The sequence below is a fragment of the Aulonocara sp. 'chitande type north' Nkhata Bay genome, linkage group LG16 (genome assembly GCF_057382095.1).
Source record: "Aulonocara sp. 'chitande type north' Nkhata Bay isolate Kocher_YH1m ecotype deep benthic linkage group LG16, A_spYH_male_GT1.1, whole genome shotgun sequence".
Classification (NCBI taxonomy): domain Eukaryota; kingdom Metazoa; phylum Chordata; class Actinopteri; order Cichliformes; family Cichlidae; genus Aulonocara; species Aulonocara sp. 'chitande type north' Nkhata Bay.
Genome location: NC_141359.1, coordinates 1,872,673 through 1,890,099, shown reverse-complemented (window position 1 = coordinate 1,890,099; position 17,427 = coordinate 1,872,673). Strand labels below are relative to the sequence as shown.

The following is a 17,427-nucleotide window of genomic DNA, read 5'->3' as shown; positions in this document are numbered from 1 at the left end:
GTCTCCAGATCAGGCAGGAGGTCAGGTGATGGGTGTGTCATCTTCTCCATTGAAGACACACTGGTATGGCAGTTCATAACACAGCAGTCTCCTTGTGGCATGTAGTTATCTGTGCAGTCCAGCACTGATGGATAAAGTTTGGCTCAGCAGTTCATGAAGATGGTGTTAAGATGTTGTTGTTTCAGCTGAGGATGGTGAAGTTTGAAGGTTTTGCCACAAAGGAGACTGTGCCGTGTCTGAAAAAATATATCTACAAAACAAGTGCTTTTAACACCACCCACCCAGCTCAGCCCCCAAGTGTCTATGTAATGCTGGTATGGGGTGTCGGTTACTAAGTCTAATTAGTACATAGGGGATGACAATGTTGTTGCATCTGTCTTTCTTATCCTCCCTCGCTGGTATCTGATGTTCTTTTCTGTGCATCTTTGCTGACTTTATAAACGCCCAATTAGGATAGCCACACGTTTTGAGTGCTTCCTTTACATGTGTGTGTTCCTTCTTTTTCCCTTCAGGCTTAGAGGGAACATGTTCTGCCCGGGGGGGGGGGGGGGGGGGAGGGATGTGTCCTAATTACTCCAAGTTTGTGTTCCAGAGGGTGATGGAAGTCAAAGAGGAGGTACTGGTCCGTGTGTGTGGGCTTCCGTTAAACTTCCATGTTGAGTTTGCCGTTCTCTTCAATGTGCACAGCGCAGTCCAGGAAAAGCAAATAGTCGTCCTTTGTGTCTTCCCTGGTGAACTTGATGTTTTTATCCACGGCGTTAATGTGCGCAGTGAAGGATTCCACTTCTTGCCTTTTGATTTTGACCCAGGTGTCGTCTACATATCTGTACCAGTGGCTGGGTACTCTTCCTTTGAAAGAGCCAAGAGCCTTCCTTTCCACTTCCTCCATGTAAAGGTTGGCTACAACAGGTGACACAGGGGAACCCATGGCACAGCCATGTTTTTGTCTGTAGAAACCCTCGTTGTATTTGAAATATGTAGTGGTGAGGCAGAGGTCTAACAGTGTGCACATCTGATCGGGTGTGAAGTTGGTCCTGTCTTCCAAGGAGCTGTCTTCTTGCAGTCGTTTTCTGACAGTCTCCACTGCCTCTGTAGTGGGTATGCAAGTGAAGAGAGAGACTACATCAAAGGACATCATGAGAACCTTCACAGACATGACACAAGGGAAGACTTTTGATTTAATAACTAAGCTTAAAACAAGTGTTACCTTTGAATATTTGTGGGAAAAATCTGATGCTACCCCAAGAATACAAAGCCACACTGGAAATGATGACAGGCTTGCAGCCCTCTGTCTTCCTGGAGTGAGGTGCCCGATCAGTAGAAGTGAATTGACAGAAGTCAGTGTCTGTAAGAGTGGCCAAACACTGATACTCTGTCCACTTGCGTAGAGTCTAAGAAGCTGGAATGCAGGCACACTGGACGAGCTTGTTCTAAAAAATACAGAAAAAGGAACATTTTTTTTGTCTGTAGAAACCCTAAAAACTACAAATAAGTTATACAATGAACAATGTTGAAATACCTTATAGGTGCTGCAGGCCACATAACCAGAATCCAGAGCAATCTCACACTCACATGATGGTGAGGAAAGACATGAGCTCTGCAATGAGGTTTGAAGGCCTCAGTTGGGACACGGAAGAACTCAGAAGACAGCAATACCTGCACAGAGAGACAGAGTAGAAAAAGCATAGATTTGTAATCCATAATGTGAATTAAAACTCAAAAAGTGTCAACAAGTATAATCATTTGAGTGTGGAATTATTTATGCAATAAACAGGATTTTAATTAATTAATTGAATTAAAAACACTGACATTTTTTTTTTATCAAAGATAAAGAATGATACCTCTCTCTGCTCTGAGGATCACTGAGCATCTCTGACAGGAAATACAGTTTCCTCAGTATGAGTCATCATTGATGGTCTCAGAGGTGTGTAGTGTGGTAGCATGATGATGGTCTCCAGATCAGGCAGGAGGTCAGGTGATGGGTGTGTCATCTTCTCCATTGAAGACACACTGGTATGGCAATTCATAACACAGCAGTCTCCTTGTGGCATGTAGTTATCTGTGCAGTCCAGCACTGATGGATCAGGTTTGGCTCAGCAGTTCATGAAGATGGTGTCTGAAAAAATATATCTAACAAAACACGTGCTTATAACACCACCCACCCAGCTCAGCCCCCAAGTGTCTATGTAATGCTGGTATGGGGTGTCGGTTACTAAGTCTAATTAGTGCATCAGAAAGCGGGGGCTACACCTAAAGCCCACACTTTTTGATGTCTTTGTTTATTAGCAGCTTTTTCCAGCTGCTCAGAGAATTCTGACTTGGCCTTTATCCACCCAAACCCAAACCCACCCGGATAAAAGCCAAGTCAAACTCACACACCATACCAGCATTACATAGACACTTGGGGGCTGATCTGGGTGGGTGGTGTTAAACTGTAGTCGGGAACTTTCAGAAAACTATCCATTTACTTCTAAATCAGTTTTTATACATATTCTATAAGCTGTACTAATGTTTTTCTCTACATAATGTATCATTATAGACATCTCTGGTAGCCTAAAGATAGTTTATAACTTTTGACATTTTTTACCTGTAAAACATGATAAGCAAAAACTCATTCATCACAAAAACTTTTGATTCTACAAAAGCTACTATAATCAAGAAAATATAATTGTCTGTATTTATTCATGTGACCCATAATAAATACCTGCATTTATGTGAGATTTATTTATTTACTATTTCATATTTTCAAGCCCTTGGAGGGGAAGATCTCGTTTGTTGAGCTACATACGTCACAGTAAAAAGATTTAGTCATTTAAAACATGAGAATAAAAGAAATGATGTTGGTTTAATAAATGTTGCAGCACATTTCAGATCAGAGGTGCATGATAGCAGATGTTCTCTGCTCTGCATGAAGTTCAGCAATGATTTGGTGAAATGATTAATAACATTGCAATAAGAAAGGGTCTTCTGACAGACAGAGTAGGGAAGACCCTTTTTTCAATGAAAAATCTTTTTCATGCTCTACAATCAGTAAACTCTGTAACAAACATGATCTGTAATTGTTTCAAAACTCACCAGACGACTTCATGATTGGCTCGAGGACAGGACACAAAAGACAGGGTTGTGGTAACTGTAATATGATCTCAGAACACCTGAATACAGACATTTCTGTGGCTGAGAAATAAAAATGAGGTCAAGCAGGGTGTTCTTGTCTGTAGTGGCAGAAGTGATCAGCTGTGAATACCCTCTCGACTGAAACTGCTCCAGAATCTGTTTTCTTCCACTCTGCAACTGGTTCTCATTAAAATCTCCACACACAATTATTGGGTGACAGTCCATTATTTCAAGTGAATCTAAAAGACTTACCAGGTTTTGCATGAATGGTGTCAAACTGTAGTCAGGGGGTCTGTACACAACAGCAATGAGTGCAGGGAATGGAGCCTGAACCTTCAACACTAAAAACTCAAGATCAGTGACATTATGCAGATACTGTTTTACCTGAACCTGAAAATGATTCCTCAAATACACAACAACTCCCCCACCACTTCTGCTGGCCATGTGAGGAAAGTTTGTGTAGGACACATGTCTGTTGCGTTTGAACATGGTGTAGCCATCCAAATGAAGACTGTCTGCAACAAAGGAGCCTTGAAGGTGAGACTCAGTGAGACACAAAACATCTGCTAAACACATTTCATGATGACTCTTGATGTCACTGATGTGAGATGGCAAACCCTCTGTATTGTGATGGATCAGTGTAAGAGTGTCAAGTCTGCTGGCTGTTTCTCTGACCTGAAGAAGAGGCATCATTTCCTCAACACTGGCTTGTCTCATGGTTTGGAGCGCTGCAGTTACCTCGGGATTGGCGTAAATCTTTTTCTCATCCAAGTCCTGCAAATAGAGTCCACTGAGAGACGTCACCCTGCTGAGAGCAACGTAAGCCATACCTGGTTCAAAAATGTTCTTCATTGAAACTACAGCTGTCTGTGTTGTAAGACCCTGAGTTTTGTGAATTGTGCAGGCGAATGCTAGCTTTACAGGAAACTGTCTGCGTACTGCTCCTTTAAACTTCAGACTCTCCTCTGCTCTCTCAATGTAAACAAGATCATCAGATGCTGCATTAGCACTGCGGTTGTGTCTCATAGGCTGCCGGTTGTCCATCCTGAGCCCCAGTTTAATTATGTGTCCATCATTTTCAGATCTCACCACCTTTACCAGTATACCAAAAGCACCGTTGACTAAACCGTTTAGTGTGTCCAAGTTTCTGGTCAGCATGACTCGAGCTCCTTCAGCAACATTCAGAGTGTCAGGTAAATCATTTCGCCCACCTGTAAATGGTTTGTCTCTTCGTTCCATTCTGCCTGTACATTTATCCTTCTGGAAATCGTCTGCATTGATTATTATGATGTTTGAATGAAGCTTCTTCAGGGTATCTATGTTGTGGGATTCCACATTCTTGTTGGTGGCATAAATGTGTAAGACCTCAGTTGGACATTCTTCTGGTGCAGTCACAGCCTGTGACAACAAATCTCTGTCGCACTGAGAAAGCTCATCTGTCTTTTCTTTGACTCTAATCCTGTTCAGCATCTCTGCAAAGGCCACATCATCTTTCTGACGCATGATCTCGGTTAGAGTGATCATCTGAAAATGTTCCTGCCATAGGTCAATCTGTTCTGGATCGTAAACACAGAGAGGTTTAGACTGTCGCACTGGTGGCAGCTGGTAAAAATCTCCAACAGCTAAAACTGACATTCCACCAAAAGGTCTCTGAGTGCCTTTGATTTGTTTCAGTCTTGCATCCACATAAGCAAAAAGGGGTTTTGAAACCATTGAAATCTCATCAATAACAATAATTTCAGCATTCATCAGCTCAGATCTGACTTCATCCAGTTGGTTACCAAGTCCTTGAATGGGTGGTTTCAGACTCCTGGGTAGTTTCAGTAGAGAATGTAACGTAGAGCCACTGATAGAAAAAGCTGCTGTACCGGTAAATGAAGTCAGTAAAACAGTTGGATTTGATATGTCAGCTTCTTCTGCATTAGCAGGCAGTCTGCTCAGGATCTTTGATGCTTCAGAATGAATACACTTAATCAGGTGTGACTTTCCAGTTCCTGCACCACCGTTGATATAGAAGAAAAATGGATCTGGGTTCAAACCACAAACTCGCTGAATACACCAGTCTCTTATGGCATAGAACACGCAGGCCTGCTTCTGGTTCAGATTCTGATACATTACACGTACCACGGCTGGATCTACTGCAGGTTGTTCTCTGACGGCTCTGATCTTTGTTACAGCATCAGACTGACGACTGTAGTCGGGAACATTCTCCTGTTCGTTCTCATCATCAGAATGTCTCTCAGGAAGATTCTCATCACATTGCAGCCTCACAACTTCAGATTCAGGAGCCAGATTACACCATTCATCAATCACAACATCCCTATTTTGTTCAAACTCTTCCAGTGCACTCTCAATATCCTCAGAGTTCTTCTCATACTTGTCTTTATTTCTTTTCACAACCCTTTTCACAGACTCACTGTGGTCTGAACATGGAAGTCGTACAAAACCTGAGTTGTAGAAGGACTGATAGGTTTGGAACCCTTGTGGTTTCAGTTCCTGCTCTGATCTGTGTGGAAGGTAAAGTCTCAACAGTCGACCATAATATTGCTCAGGATCTTTTTCCTGTGAACAGTGGTAATACCTGATTATAGCTGGTTTATCATTCTTTCGCCTTTGTACAAATCCAAGCTGGTTTAGAAGAGGAAGCACATCTTTTCCTTCATTTGGACCACTCACCAACCTGCACAAGGCAGCAAAATCAGCCAGTGACATTTCCTCATATTCTGGGGTCTCAGGTCTGCATTTGTATTTATCACTCAAACTTGTCATCCAAATATTACAACTGTCGTGTGTTGTGCTTTCCAGGAAGCTCATGGGCCGACTCATTTTTACTGGGTTATCATCTGTTGGTACAAATACAACACTGCGGGAACATTTTTTCATTTTTAGGCCACAGACTCGAGTCACACACTCCTGTGCGCTGATCTCTCTCTTTTTTGAGTAAGCCTGCATCACAGCTCTCATTTCATCACATTCATTGACAGTGTTCTTATCAGAGTTGTCAATAACTGTCTTCAGGTATTCAGAGAGGCCAGATTCTTTCTTTGTTATATATTTACAGAGGTATTCTATACATGAATAGGCATTCAAAATTAATGAGACATCTAAATTAGAGTTCCAGGCTTCAAGCAGGTCTGGGTTGTAATTGTTGATCCAACACTCATTTGGGTCACGTTTCAGAATCAGAGCTGTTTTCTTGTTTATGTCTTGGAGGCATTGTTCATACTCATTCATTGTCAAGTTGCATCGTGACAGAATCTGCTCTATGGTGAGGGAAGCAGCTTCAGGTTCCTTCAGCAGGTTCATCAAAGGTCTGAGTTTGGCTTTTGCAGCTTCAGTGTCTGAATCCTCATCCTGTCTCACAATCATTGTTCTTGTGGCTGGTGGTTTGGGAAACCCAAATCTACAACCAGAGTTCACACTCTTAAAGCATGTCTTTGTGTGGTTTTTGCTGTGCTTTTGTAGCTCAGTGACTTTTTTGTGCAGTTCAGGTTGTTTTTCTGGATCAGGGAGTTGAGCTGAGATGTATCTGTCCACAAAGTCACAGACAGTTTGGTCATCATCCACATCTACTTCTACCTTTTCTCGAATCCACAGCAACATGTGTATATGTGGACTACCTCTGTGCTGGAACTCAACTCTGTAAAAGTAATCAATGATCTCACCAAGGGGCTGTGCAGGAGAAAAAAGCAAATCTCTGAACAAAGCCTCAACACGTTTATCAAACATTCGCATGGTGGTTACTGGATTTGATCTTAGAATTTCACACTTTTCTGACCAGTCCAGGGCTTCAAAATCAACCTCTTCACCTTGCTGTCTCTTTATTGCTTGAATCACTTCAGGCCATCTCATCTCAGCAGCAGAGAAAGTGACAAAGAACTGAGGTGTTCCTATTTGGCGAACCATGCTGAATAGATCTCTGGTAGTTTTCTGCCAGTAAGCTGGAGTTCCTCTGAGTGGCTGCATAAATCTGATTGCATCTTTATTTCTTACCAGCTTCTCTACTTCTGTCTTACTTTGTAACATTCCTGATGTGATTTTGCGTCCATCTTTGGTCATAGTTTTACCTTTCCTTAGCTGTATTGTCATGCTGGAATTAGCCAAATGTATTTCAGTGACAAACTGTGAGAAAAACAGGTAATTTGTGTCTTTAGCAAATCTTGCATCAATGTTGAAAAGCCTTGACTTGAAGTAAGCACTTGGTGTGAGTTTAAGACGTCTCTTTTCATCCAGTGTATTCTGACCAGTAGGAAACTGCACAGGAAATGCCATGGCTTCCAAATGAGGAGTTCTGAAGAAGCTAACAGGATTGTTTCTTTCTGCAGGAGCCACACAATATGTGTTATCAGTGAAACAGAGAATCTCTTCTGAAATGTCTACAGGCTGCAGACAACTTTCTAGAGCAAAACCTCCATTGTTCAAATCACTTTCTGGTTCATCTGGATTTTGTTCCTCTGGTTGTTCATCACAGGATTGCATATTAATATCTTGGTCACTTTGAGACTCACTTTCGCACAAAAGGGCATCTTTTTCATAGTTGTCAATTTCCATTAAATCTGCTTCATTATAATCATCACTTGCCATGCTGGCTTCATCACTGCTGTCATCATCAGGTAACGTTGGATCACAAAGCAATGCATCATCTCTGATAACAATATCTGTGTACTGTGGATGAATTTGTTTCAGTTTACGCAGAGCTTGAATGAGTTTAGACCAGGTGACAGTCTGGAACAGCTGATGGCCTTTGTAGCACAGTCGTCTTTTCAATTTCACCCTCATGATCTGTGATTGGCTTCTGATCCTCGGTAAACTGTCAACTGTTTGTTGGACCTCAGATGGTACACACACCACATTACCACGTATGAGTCTCTGTCTCCCCTTTGGAAGAGGAATAATCTTAGCAAATGGTATGCATTTGGCAATCAGATGTCTCTCCAGAATGTTGAGATCACAAAGTTCAGCTGGAATATCCTGCAGTTCTAAACCATTAACAGCAGCAAGCCTGGGCATGCATCCACTTTTGAGGGAACTGTGACACGTGTGACAGATATATTCTTTTTTTCTCTCAACAGGAAAGCTGCAGTGATCATTACATGCTTCATCACACACATGAACAAATTTACCAGTTAGACACTGCTGAGCTACAGTCTGGTGTTTTGAGTAATTTTGTCTTTTGCAGATTTTCACCTGATTAGGAAAAGAAGCTTTTAGACAAACAGTACAAACATAAGATGGTGCTGACTTAATGTTTGATCTGAAACGAGATATGGCCTCATTCATTAAAGTGTTCTCTGGATGACACTGTAAAGTCTCAGTTGGTCGATGCATCTGGCGATATTTCCGTTTTATATTCATTGCACATCTGATATTATGCATCTGTCTGAAAGAAAAACTGTTCCAATATTTTACTCTCATTCGTTCTCTCATATTGTCCTTGTGTTGTTGCTGAAATTGTTTTTCTTCTCCATAACGCTTAGTCATATAAGATCGTTTTTTCTGTTTAAAATCTTCGCTTTTTTTATATAGGTTATATACATATGACCTCATGTAAGCTTTATGTTTCTCTCTGAATCCAGCACAAGTTCTGTATATTCTTCTTATACGCTCTTTCTGCTTATCTCTGAATATGGGAGACTCTCTATACGTTCTTGTTATATGTTCCTTCTGCTTTTCTCTGAATAGGGGATTGTCTCTATATGTCCTTATGACACGTTCTCTTTTTCTCTCTCTAATTTTAGCACTTTCTCTATACATCTTTCTCAAATGTTCTCTGTGTTTCTCCTTATAGGTAGCATTTAATTTATACAGCTCATTTTTGTACAGACTCCTTTTATGTCTGTGATCAGGATCATTACACTTCTTAGTTGAGTTTTTTTTCTTTGTCTTGAAGCTTTCATCAAACCTGTACATCTGCCTTTCTTTCGTCTTCTGATTTTCCTTTCGTTGTGGTAGCTTTTGTTGGGCTAATAATCTTCTCCTCATTTTTTGCCTTTCCTGTTTATTACGTTTCAGCAGTTTATCTGAGAGTTCCTCTGTTATCTTAGTTGAACTGGAGGCACTGTTTGAATCATTCTGAGGAACAGAATCTGGTGTTACCGGAGTTTCTCTCACAGAAGATGCAGAGGTTTTCTTTTCAAAATAATCAGAAAGATGTTTTTTTCCGGGAGCAGCTGTCTCATTTGAAGAATCAACTCTGGATGACATTACTTCACTGGTTAAATCTTTGGTCACAGGTTTCCGTGTCTGCTCAGTGTATATTTCGGAGTTTAATTCATGAACACGTTCATTTAAAGCTGGTGCTGGAACAGTTGTAGCTGTTTGTCTGTTTTCATCAGCATCTCTTTGGTCAGCAGCGTTTTCACTGTGAAACTCGATGGGCTGTAGCTCATAAGTGCAGCTTGGTGCGATGCTGAACATTCGGTACAAACGTTTGATCCTGTCAATCATGTCATTAAGACGTGTGAATTTCAACATAACTGCAGTTCCACCACTTACACTTGGCGACAATGGCATACCAGTAGACTTACGTGGGTGAGGGTCAAAATATGCATATTCACCTGAAGTCAGCCTGCTAACAGTGATGACTGTTCCTCCCATGACTAGCAAAGCGTAGCGAATGTCTGAAGCCAAACACTGTAATCCCTGTTCAAGGCTCGGAAAGTGATCTGTACCATCAAATGTGCTGTAATGAGCAAACTGAGACATGTCGACTTGATACTCGTGTCTGCGGCTGATGACCACTGAGGGAAGTTCATCGCAGGCTAGAAACACGCTGTTCACAAACCTCAGTCTGGCATCTGAATAGACGGCATGGCCTTTGTCCAACACACGGTTTAGATCTGCTCTGGTAATAAATTCATCCTCGTGTAAGAATGACAGGAAAACCAAACTGTTAGCCATGCATTGCTGATTCCGGTACTTTCCATACCTAGGAGAAGCCTGGCTTCGGGAAGCACAGACGCTACTCACTCGTGGACGACTTTCACTGTTTGTAACCTGTACATGAGACTGTCCTGGAGCTTGTCCATCATGCTGTGTTTGTGCAGTTAGCTGGGGTTCAGTCTGGATTACCTGCATAACTTCAGGCTCTGGGACAGACACTGAGGGAACACCTTTCTTTACCACATCTGCATAAGACACTGTGGCTGTCTCTCCATCATGCTGTGTTTGTACAGTTAGCTGGGGTTCAGTCTGGATTACCTGCATAACTTCAGGCTCTGGGACAGACACTGAGGGAACACCTTTCTTTACCACATCTGCATAAGACACTGTGGCTGTCTGAACACTGCTCTGCACTTCTGTGCTGGGAAAAGCTGAAACACACACCTTTACCTGCTCACTGCTCTGAGAAACATTCACCTGTTCTTTCTGCTTTTGCCATCTAAGCTTCTGGGACTGCGACCTTTGACTTTTTCTTGGCATTTTGCTGACGTACAATCTGGAGCTTATATGTGGTTATACACAAATATAAACAAAACTGAACCTTGAAACAGAAAAACTTATAACTCCTCAAGTTACTGTTAAATCTGAGAAATGTACTATTATACTATAAAATGTTTTTATGAATATATGAATAGATGTTAAAAAGCTGATTTGTACTCCAAACTCAAAAAATAAAGGAAATTCAAAGTTCTCTGGAAACAATTTGGTGCGTTTTATTGTAGCTCTTTTAGAAACGGGGTTTCTTCAGCTGGATGTTCTGCAGCAGTCAGGAAACAGGAAGTCTGGGTCCTCAGGCACTTCTCGATGACAATACTAACTGAATACTTACACCGAGTGACAAAATGGGTTTGTCCTTAAATAATAGTACTATAAACTTGCAGTCAAATGTTATAGCCAATGAAACAGACTAACAGACTGGATCTGATTTATTATTTATCTGAATGTATGTATTACAAAATAACCAGATTATCTTATTACAAATAAACTTATAAAAAGGTGATATTTTATACAATTGATCAAAGTAAGCCAAACTAGCAGTCCAAACTAAAGTCTAATGCAAAATTAAAATGACAAATGTAGGGCTGTGTAAGTAGTTTCTACTATAAGTTCTACTGTACTGTAATTCTACTACTGTATATTCAACTTGTAATTTCCAGCAAAATGACTGAATGTGAGAGAGTTTAAAGACAGGAAAGAAAGAGCAGTGAGAGCAGAGATCTCTCAGAATTCTGTAACAGATAGATTGGATTCTGAAAAGGATTTCTGAAAACTTGGATTCTCAAATTAGATAGAGCAGTAGAGATAGAGGGATACAAGATGGAATGGCTTTCAAATTAGATAGAGCGGTAGAGAGAGGGATACAAGATAGAATGGCTTTCAAATTAGATAGAGCGGTAGAGATAGAGGGATACAAGATAGAATGGCTTTCAAATTAGATAGAGTTGGGAGAGTGATAGGATAGACAGAATTGCTTATAATGATAGAGAGAGAGAGGATCTTCTGCAGCAGGTCACCTGTAAGACACAAAAGGACTGGAATTAGTCGTATTTCCAATATGCTTGGATTTACCATATTCTTCAGACTATATGGCACACCTAAAATCCTGTCATTTTCTCAAAAATATACAATGTGCCTAGTGTATCGATTCTGGTTATGCTTACTGACCTCAAACGGGATTTCTGTGGTACACAGCGCTCAAAATTCTGTCAAATATTTTAGTAATACTTCGGTAAGCTACAAAGCTGCGCTGCTTGATGTATTGTCAGAGCATTATGGCTATCATAGTCAGGACCCTCGCAGAGTAATTCGTACGGTGCTTCAACATAACATTATGGTGTGTGTACAAGGACCTGGCACGTGCTAAGAGACATGCTTATGAAGCAGATTTCAAACTGATCAACCCATGAAGAGTTTGATGGATTTGTAGATGAGGAATGAACTGAAAAAGTGAGTGCATTGTTCTGTATTTTGTGTGTTACAACTGAACAGTGTTGAGAGTTGTTTGTGAATGACTTGAATAAAGTTTGACTTATCTGACTGTTTGTTCGGCTTAATCTGCCTTAAAAACAGGCTTGTTTATTGACATTATGCCTTATAATCTCAAAAATACAGTACATGTAGGGCTTTAAATACTAAAGAGTTCTACAGTAAATTATTGGAGTGAACAGAATGACAATGTTTAACAAATGATGGTGGAACTGTTATAAGGACATTTTTACGTTCTATTAAAACAATAAACTAAGTCTAAACTCAAACCAAGACGTGCTGCTACAGTAACTTACTGTAAATATTATATGGTCCAACAAAACCAACACACTGAGGTTAGAGCAGACAGTTTCAGGCCACTCTGTATGAATTTTGGCAAAATGAGAAATTTGGAGACAGCTAGTTTCTACACAGCAGTTTCTACATATTTCAGTCACATTTGGGGCATGTTTGATACACAGCAATAAGCACTACACTAAATCTATAATAAACGTATCATAGCTGATATAAAGGCCTAATTACCATAATTTAGTATGATGATAATTTCTTTGTAGATCATTTCATGATAAAAAGAACAGAAGTGAGTGCTGTATCTGAGCTGTTGCATGTAAGATCTTTGCTGGAGATTCCCACATTTCTTAAACAAACAAACAAACAAACAAACAAACATGACTTTCAGACAGTTCATCTTTTGTAAATTAGGGCAGGATTATTTTCAAAAAACAGCCTTGATAAAAATATCAGGCCACTATAAAATGTCTTATGTTTATGTTTTCATCCCACCTATATTTTGCAAGTCATTATGACAAATTACAAAAAGCAGTTTTTAGGCAGTGATTTAAGGGAAGAAGCTTTTGAAATCCACCATGCCCTACCACCAGTGGTCTCAAACTCTGGTCGTTAAGGCCTGGTGTCCAGAAACTTTTCTATGTGTCCCTGTTGCAACACACCTGAATAACATTAGTAGGTCATTAGCAAAACTCTACAGAACGTGACTGCATGCTGAGGTGGTAATTCAGCCATTTGATTCATGTTATAGCAGCTCATGAGTGAATGAACATGATGCAATGAAAGTACTTTTAGAAGTACATTTTTCCAAACACTTAAATTACTTACATTTGAACAGTCTTCGGGGATGCCACTTCAACACAGTCAAATTCTATACTCTCACTAATGACCTACAAATGTTATTCAGGTGTTTTGTAACAGGGACACGTGGAAAAGCTTCAGGACACCGGCCCTTGAAGAGTGGAGTTTGAGACCCCTGCCCTATGTGAATATTTAATTGTCCCTAAACTGCTAGTCGTGAGCTGCTCTAATGTGAAACAGACACATATAGTTCTGTAAAGGTTTACAAAGAGATTTCTAAGGATCTGGAGACCCCAGAAAACAGAAACCCTCCCAGACGTTGTAGCTGAACAGGCAAAAAACAAGTTGCCTAATAATATCTCGATGATAACCAAGAGCTGTGCTGACTAACTGCACTAAACTGAATCATCTATAGTGAGAGAAAAACACCAGCATTAAAGTCAAACATGGTGCTGTTACTGTGATGTCCCAGAGTTCCTTTACTACTTCAGGACCTACATCAACTCATCAGGTCCTGGGCTTAAGTTTAATCACACTTAGGATCTGAAGCACACAAGCAAGTCCAATTGAATGAATGAAACAAAACACTTGGTGTAAACGAATCAGTCTGGACTTTAATGAAATTAAGATACTTGGTATGACTTGAAAACCCTATCCATCCATCCATCCATCCATCCATCCATCCATCCATTCGCTTCTGCTTATCCTTTTCAGGGGGCACTGGAGCCTATCCCACCTGTCATAGGGCGAGAGGCAGGGTACACCCTGGACAGGTCGCCAGTCTGTCGCAGGGCCAACACACAGGGACAGACAACCATTCGCACTCACATTCATTCGCAGATACACACCTAGTGACAATTTGGATTATTCAATTAAAACCCAACCCAATTCAACTTGAAAACCCTATATTGGGCCTTAATTAAGACTTTTTTCTTTTCTTTTTTTGCCTGTCCTGTTTGGATCTAATTAAGACAATTCTGAAATTATAGTGGACCAAAATCAACCAGTGATGTAAACCAGTCATTACCAGTTACTGTAAATGCTTGATGGTAATTGTTGCTATCAGGGCATCCACAGCTGGGTATTAGAGACCAATATGTTTTTACATTAGACCAGGTTGTTCTGGTTCAAAAATGAAATCATCACTTTAAAACTGCTTTTTGTATTTATCCAGGTCATCCTTGTTAGATGATTTGAAACATGTGAAAAAAAGCATAAACAAAATAAATCTGCAAGGAAGAAAGACCTTTCTCAGCACTGTACTGCAGACAAAACCTATACTTACCAGACTTGCGACGATCAGATCAGTATCCTAGAGAAAGGAAACAACACATCAGATCACTGTTTAATGACTTACACTGTTGAACCTCTTCACACACAATCCAATTTACTGTGACATGAAATAACTAGTAAGATCCTCAATTTCTTCAAGCCTTTATGAACTCACTGTAGTCTAAAGAGGACAAACTTTAGTTACAGAGTCTCACATGACGATAACATGTGTAATAAAGGCATGCATACTACAGAAGTGCAAAGAAGAGGCACCAATATTTGTTGGTACAGATTATGGCTTTTTAGCTCCATCATTTTCTATCACAAGTCAGTGCTTAATAAAGTGTGGAAAAACCACAACTGTTAGAATCAACGGAAAACCTCATTAGGTTTTAGTTCTGATCTGAATATGTAAATCCTAAAATACATGTAAATTCTGACATGTTATAGTAACAACAGTGGCACGCCATTTTTGCAATTAATTTCTTAAAAATTATAATAAAAAGTCCTTCCATTGTACCTGTTAGCAGGAATCTTTTTGTATTTTGCAATATTTCCCTTTTATATATAATTTTCAAACACATTGTATCAAGCAACTTATTAAGAAACTGATTTAAACTTAGTGTACATAAATTACACACAGGCTTTAACATACACAACATTGCCTACTCACAACTCTGGTTCTCTTAGTCTTTTATTATTGCTTAAATGTTTAACCTACCACTTCTGTTCACTCAGGCAAAAATACTTCTATAGTGGTCTGACTTTAATGTAATACATAAGCAGAATATGAGTGAAGATATAAATCAACAACTGTGGTGCTCTTAAGTGTTTAAGCTACCACTTACACTAACTCACCTAAAATGCGTTCATAGTTATGTCTGCTAGGTAAATCCATAAACAAACGGAGAACATGAACAACTGTATAAAAACAGTTGTTTGTGTTCAAACATAAAAATCAGACACAAATGGCCTGTTAAACTTCAGGGACAGTCAGAGGTCATGTGTGGGGCCTTTGCTGCTACAAGGTATAAATTCTGACCATTTGTTTTTGCCCATCAGTAAATGGTAATGTCACAAAAACCAAACTACGTTAGGTAAGTTGCTAAACATGTTACACAGTGACAATGTCATATTACTGCAGTTACAATTGCTGCTTACTTACCAGCAAAGGCAAAACCGAAGTTCTGTTTCACTCTGTAACAAAAGAACAAAAATACAGAATCAGACAACTGAAATCAGCATCAGAGTCAATACTGCATCACAATCTGTAGTGGGAAAAAAAATCTGTTAAATTCTTTGTTTACAACAGCTTTACTATAAACACCCCATCTTCTCTTTCTGCACCTTATTAAAGATTTCTGTCTTTATTAAGGTGATGTGTCGTTTTATCCATCTGCAATTCCACAGAAATTCCTCATGAACGTAAAGCTCTAATACTTTGGTGCTATTACATAACACAGCAGATACCACAAGCAATGATTTGCTCGCACTGCACACTTGATCAGATGATAACATCACAGTTTCAAAGCGTGCAACAATCACAAATAATACTTGATACTATAAATGCTTGATGGTAGTTCTTCGTATCAGGGCTTCCACAGCTGGGTATTAGAGACCAGCATGTTCTCACATTAGAACAGATAGCTCTGGTTTGGTTTTCTCTGCTTCATACGTGAAATCATCACTTTAAAATGCTTTTTTGTATTTATTCATATCATCCCTGTTAGATGATTTGAAACATGTGACAAAAAAGCATGAACAAAATAAATCTGCAAGGAAGAAAGACTTTTCCCAGCACTGTACCTCAGACAAAATGAACTCACTTTAGTCTAAAGAGGGCAAAATTTAATTGCAGAGTCTCAAATGGCCTTAACATGTGTAATAAAAACAATAATTACTACAGAAATGCTTTGATAAGCCTTTAAAATTAGACATAAATGGCCTATTAAACTTCAGGGACATTTTTAGGGACACTCAGAGATCTAGTGGGGGGGGGGGGGGGGGGGGCTTTACTGCTTATAAATCCTAAATGTGTTTTTGCCCATGAGCAAATGGCAAGATATCACAAAAAGCCAAACTATTGTATGTAAATTGCTAAAAATGTTACACAATCCCAATTTCATATTGCTTCAGTTACAATCACTGTTTACTTACCAGCAAAGGCAAAACCAAGCTTTATTTCACTCTGTGTAACAAAAGACAAAGAACAAAAATACAGGATCAGAAAACTCAAATCAGCATCAATACTGCATCACTCTCTGTTGTCAAAAAGATTCACTAAACTTCTTTGTTTACTACAGCTGGAATACAAACAACAACTCTCCTCTGTTTTCTTTGGTCTACATCTCATTTAAGATTGCAAAACACTCATACATGAAAAACTGCACGACATATTTTTAAGGCTTTAATATTTGAGGTGGTCTGCATTCAAATTCTACTTCCTAAAATATTACCAACTGCACATAGTATCATAGTAAATATGCTGTAGTTTTAAAATAAATATCTATGTACCATACTAATAATAATATACTGCCATATTTTATTTATGTGAAGGTGGGCTGTTGTTTATTTCATTAATTTCCCACAAAGTGAGAATTTAAACTGTGCTGCAGATTTAGGTTGGCACAAACAAGCCTTTGTTAAACAGTTCTTAAAAATTAAAATCTACATATTAGGAGTTCTTATTATTCTTGGGCTATGTCCACACGTACACAGGTACTTTTGAAAATGGAGATTTTTCTATGCGTTTGCACCTTTCGTCCACACTTAAACGGCGTTTTCGGTCACTGAAAAACTAAAAACGCTTGCCAGAATATTTTCGAAAACTCCGTTTTTGCATTTATGTGTGGACAGGGAAACGGAGAAAACGCAGCGCCTTTTTTGACGTCACACTGTGCGCCACGTTATTGTTTCGGTGAAATGCATTTCTACAATACGGTTACTGTTAATTGTTCTCTCTGCAGTGTTTAAATGCTTACATATGCGCACACAGTTACTGTCCCCCCACAGATATGACTCGGT

General features: G+C 39.6%; 1 protein-coding gene and 1 long non-coding RNA gene across 2 annotated transcripts; both read right to left on the bottom strand.

Annotated features, from left to right (window-relative positions):
- Positions 1–628: 628 nt before the first annotated feature.
- Positions 629–10,014, bottom strand: LOC147310770 (uncharacterized). The gene is made up of 5 exons (XM_086267457.1): positions 9,642–10,014; positions 5,239–5,387; positions 3,790–3,888; positions 1,208–1,391; positions 629–1,089 (listed from the first exon to the last, which is right to left on the bottom strand). The coding sequence occupies exons 1-5, from the start codon at positions 10,012–10,014 to the stop codon at positions 644–646; spliced, it is 1,251 nt and encodes a 416-aa protein (XP_086123583.1). The 3' UTR covers positions 629–643.
- Positions 10,015–10,964: 950 nt separating this feature from the next.
- LOC147310769 (uncharacterized) lies at positions 10,965–17,058 on the bottom strand. Its single transcript, XR_015125534.1, has 4 exons — positions 16,561–17,058; positions 15,569–15,600; positions 14,417–14,443; positions 10,965–11,570 (listed from the first exon to the last, which is right to left on the bottom strand). It is a non-coding gene; the product is annotated as an uncharacterized LOC147310769 (long non-coding RNA).
- Between the last annotated feature and the right edge of the window lie 369 nt (positions 17,059–17,427).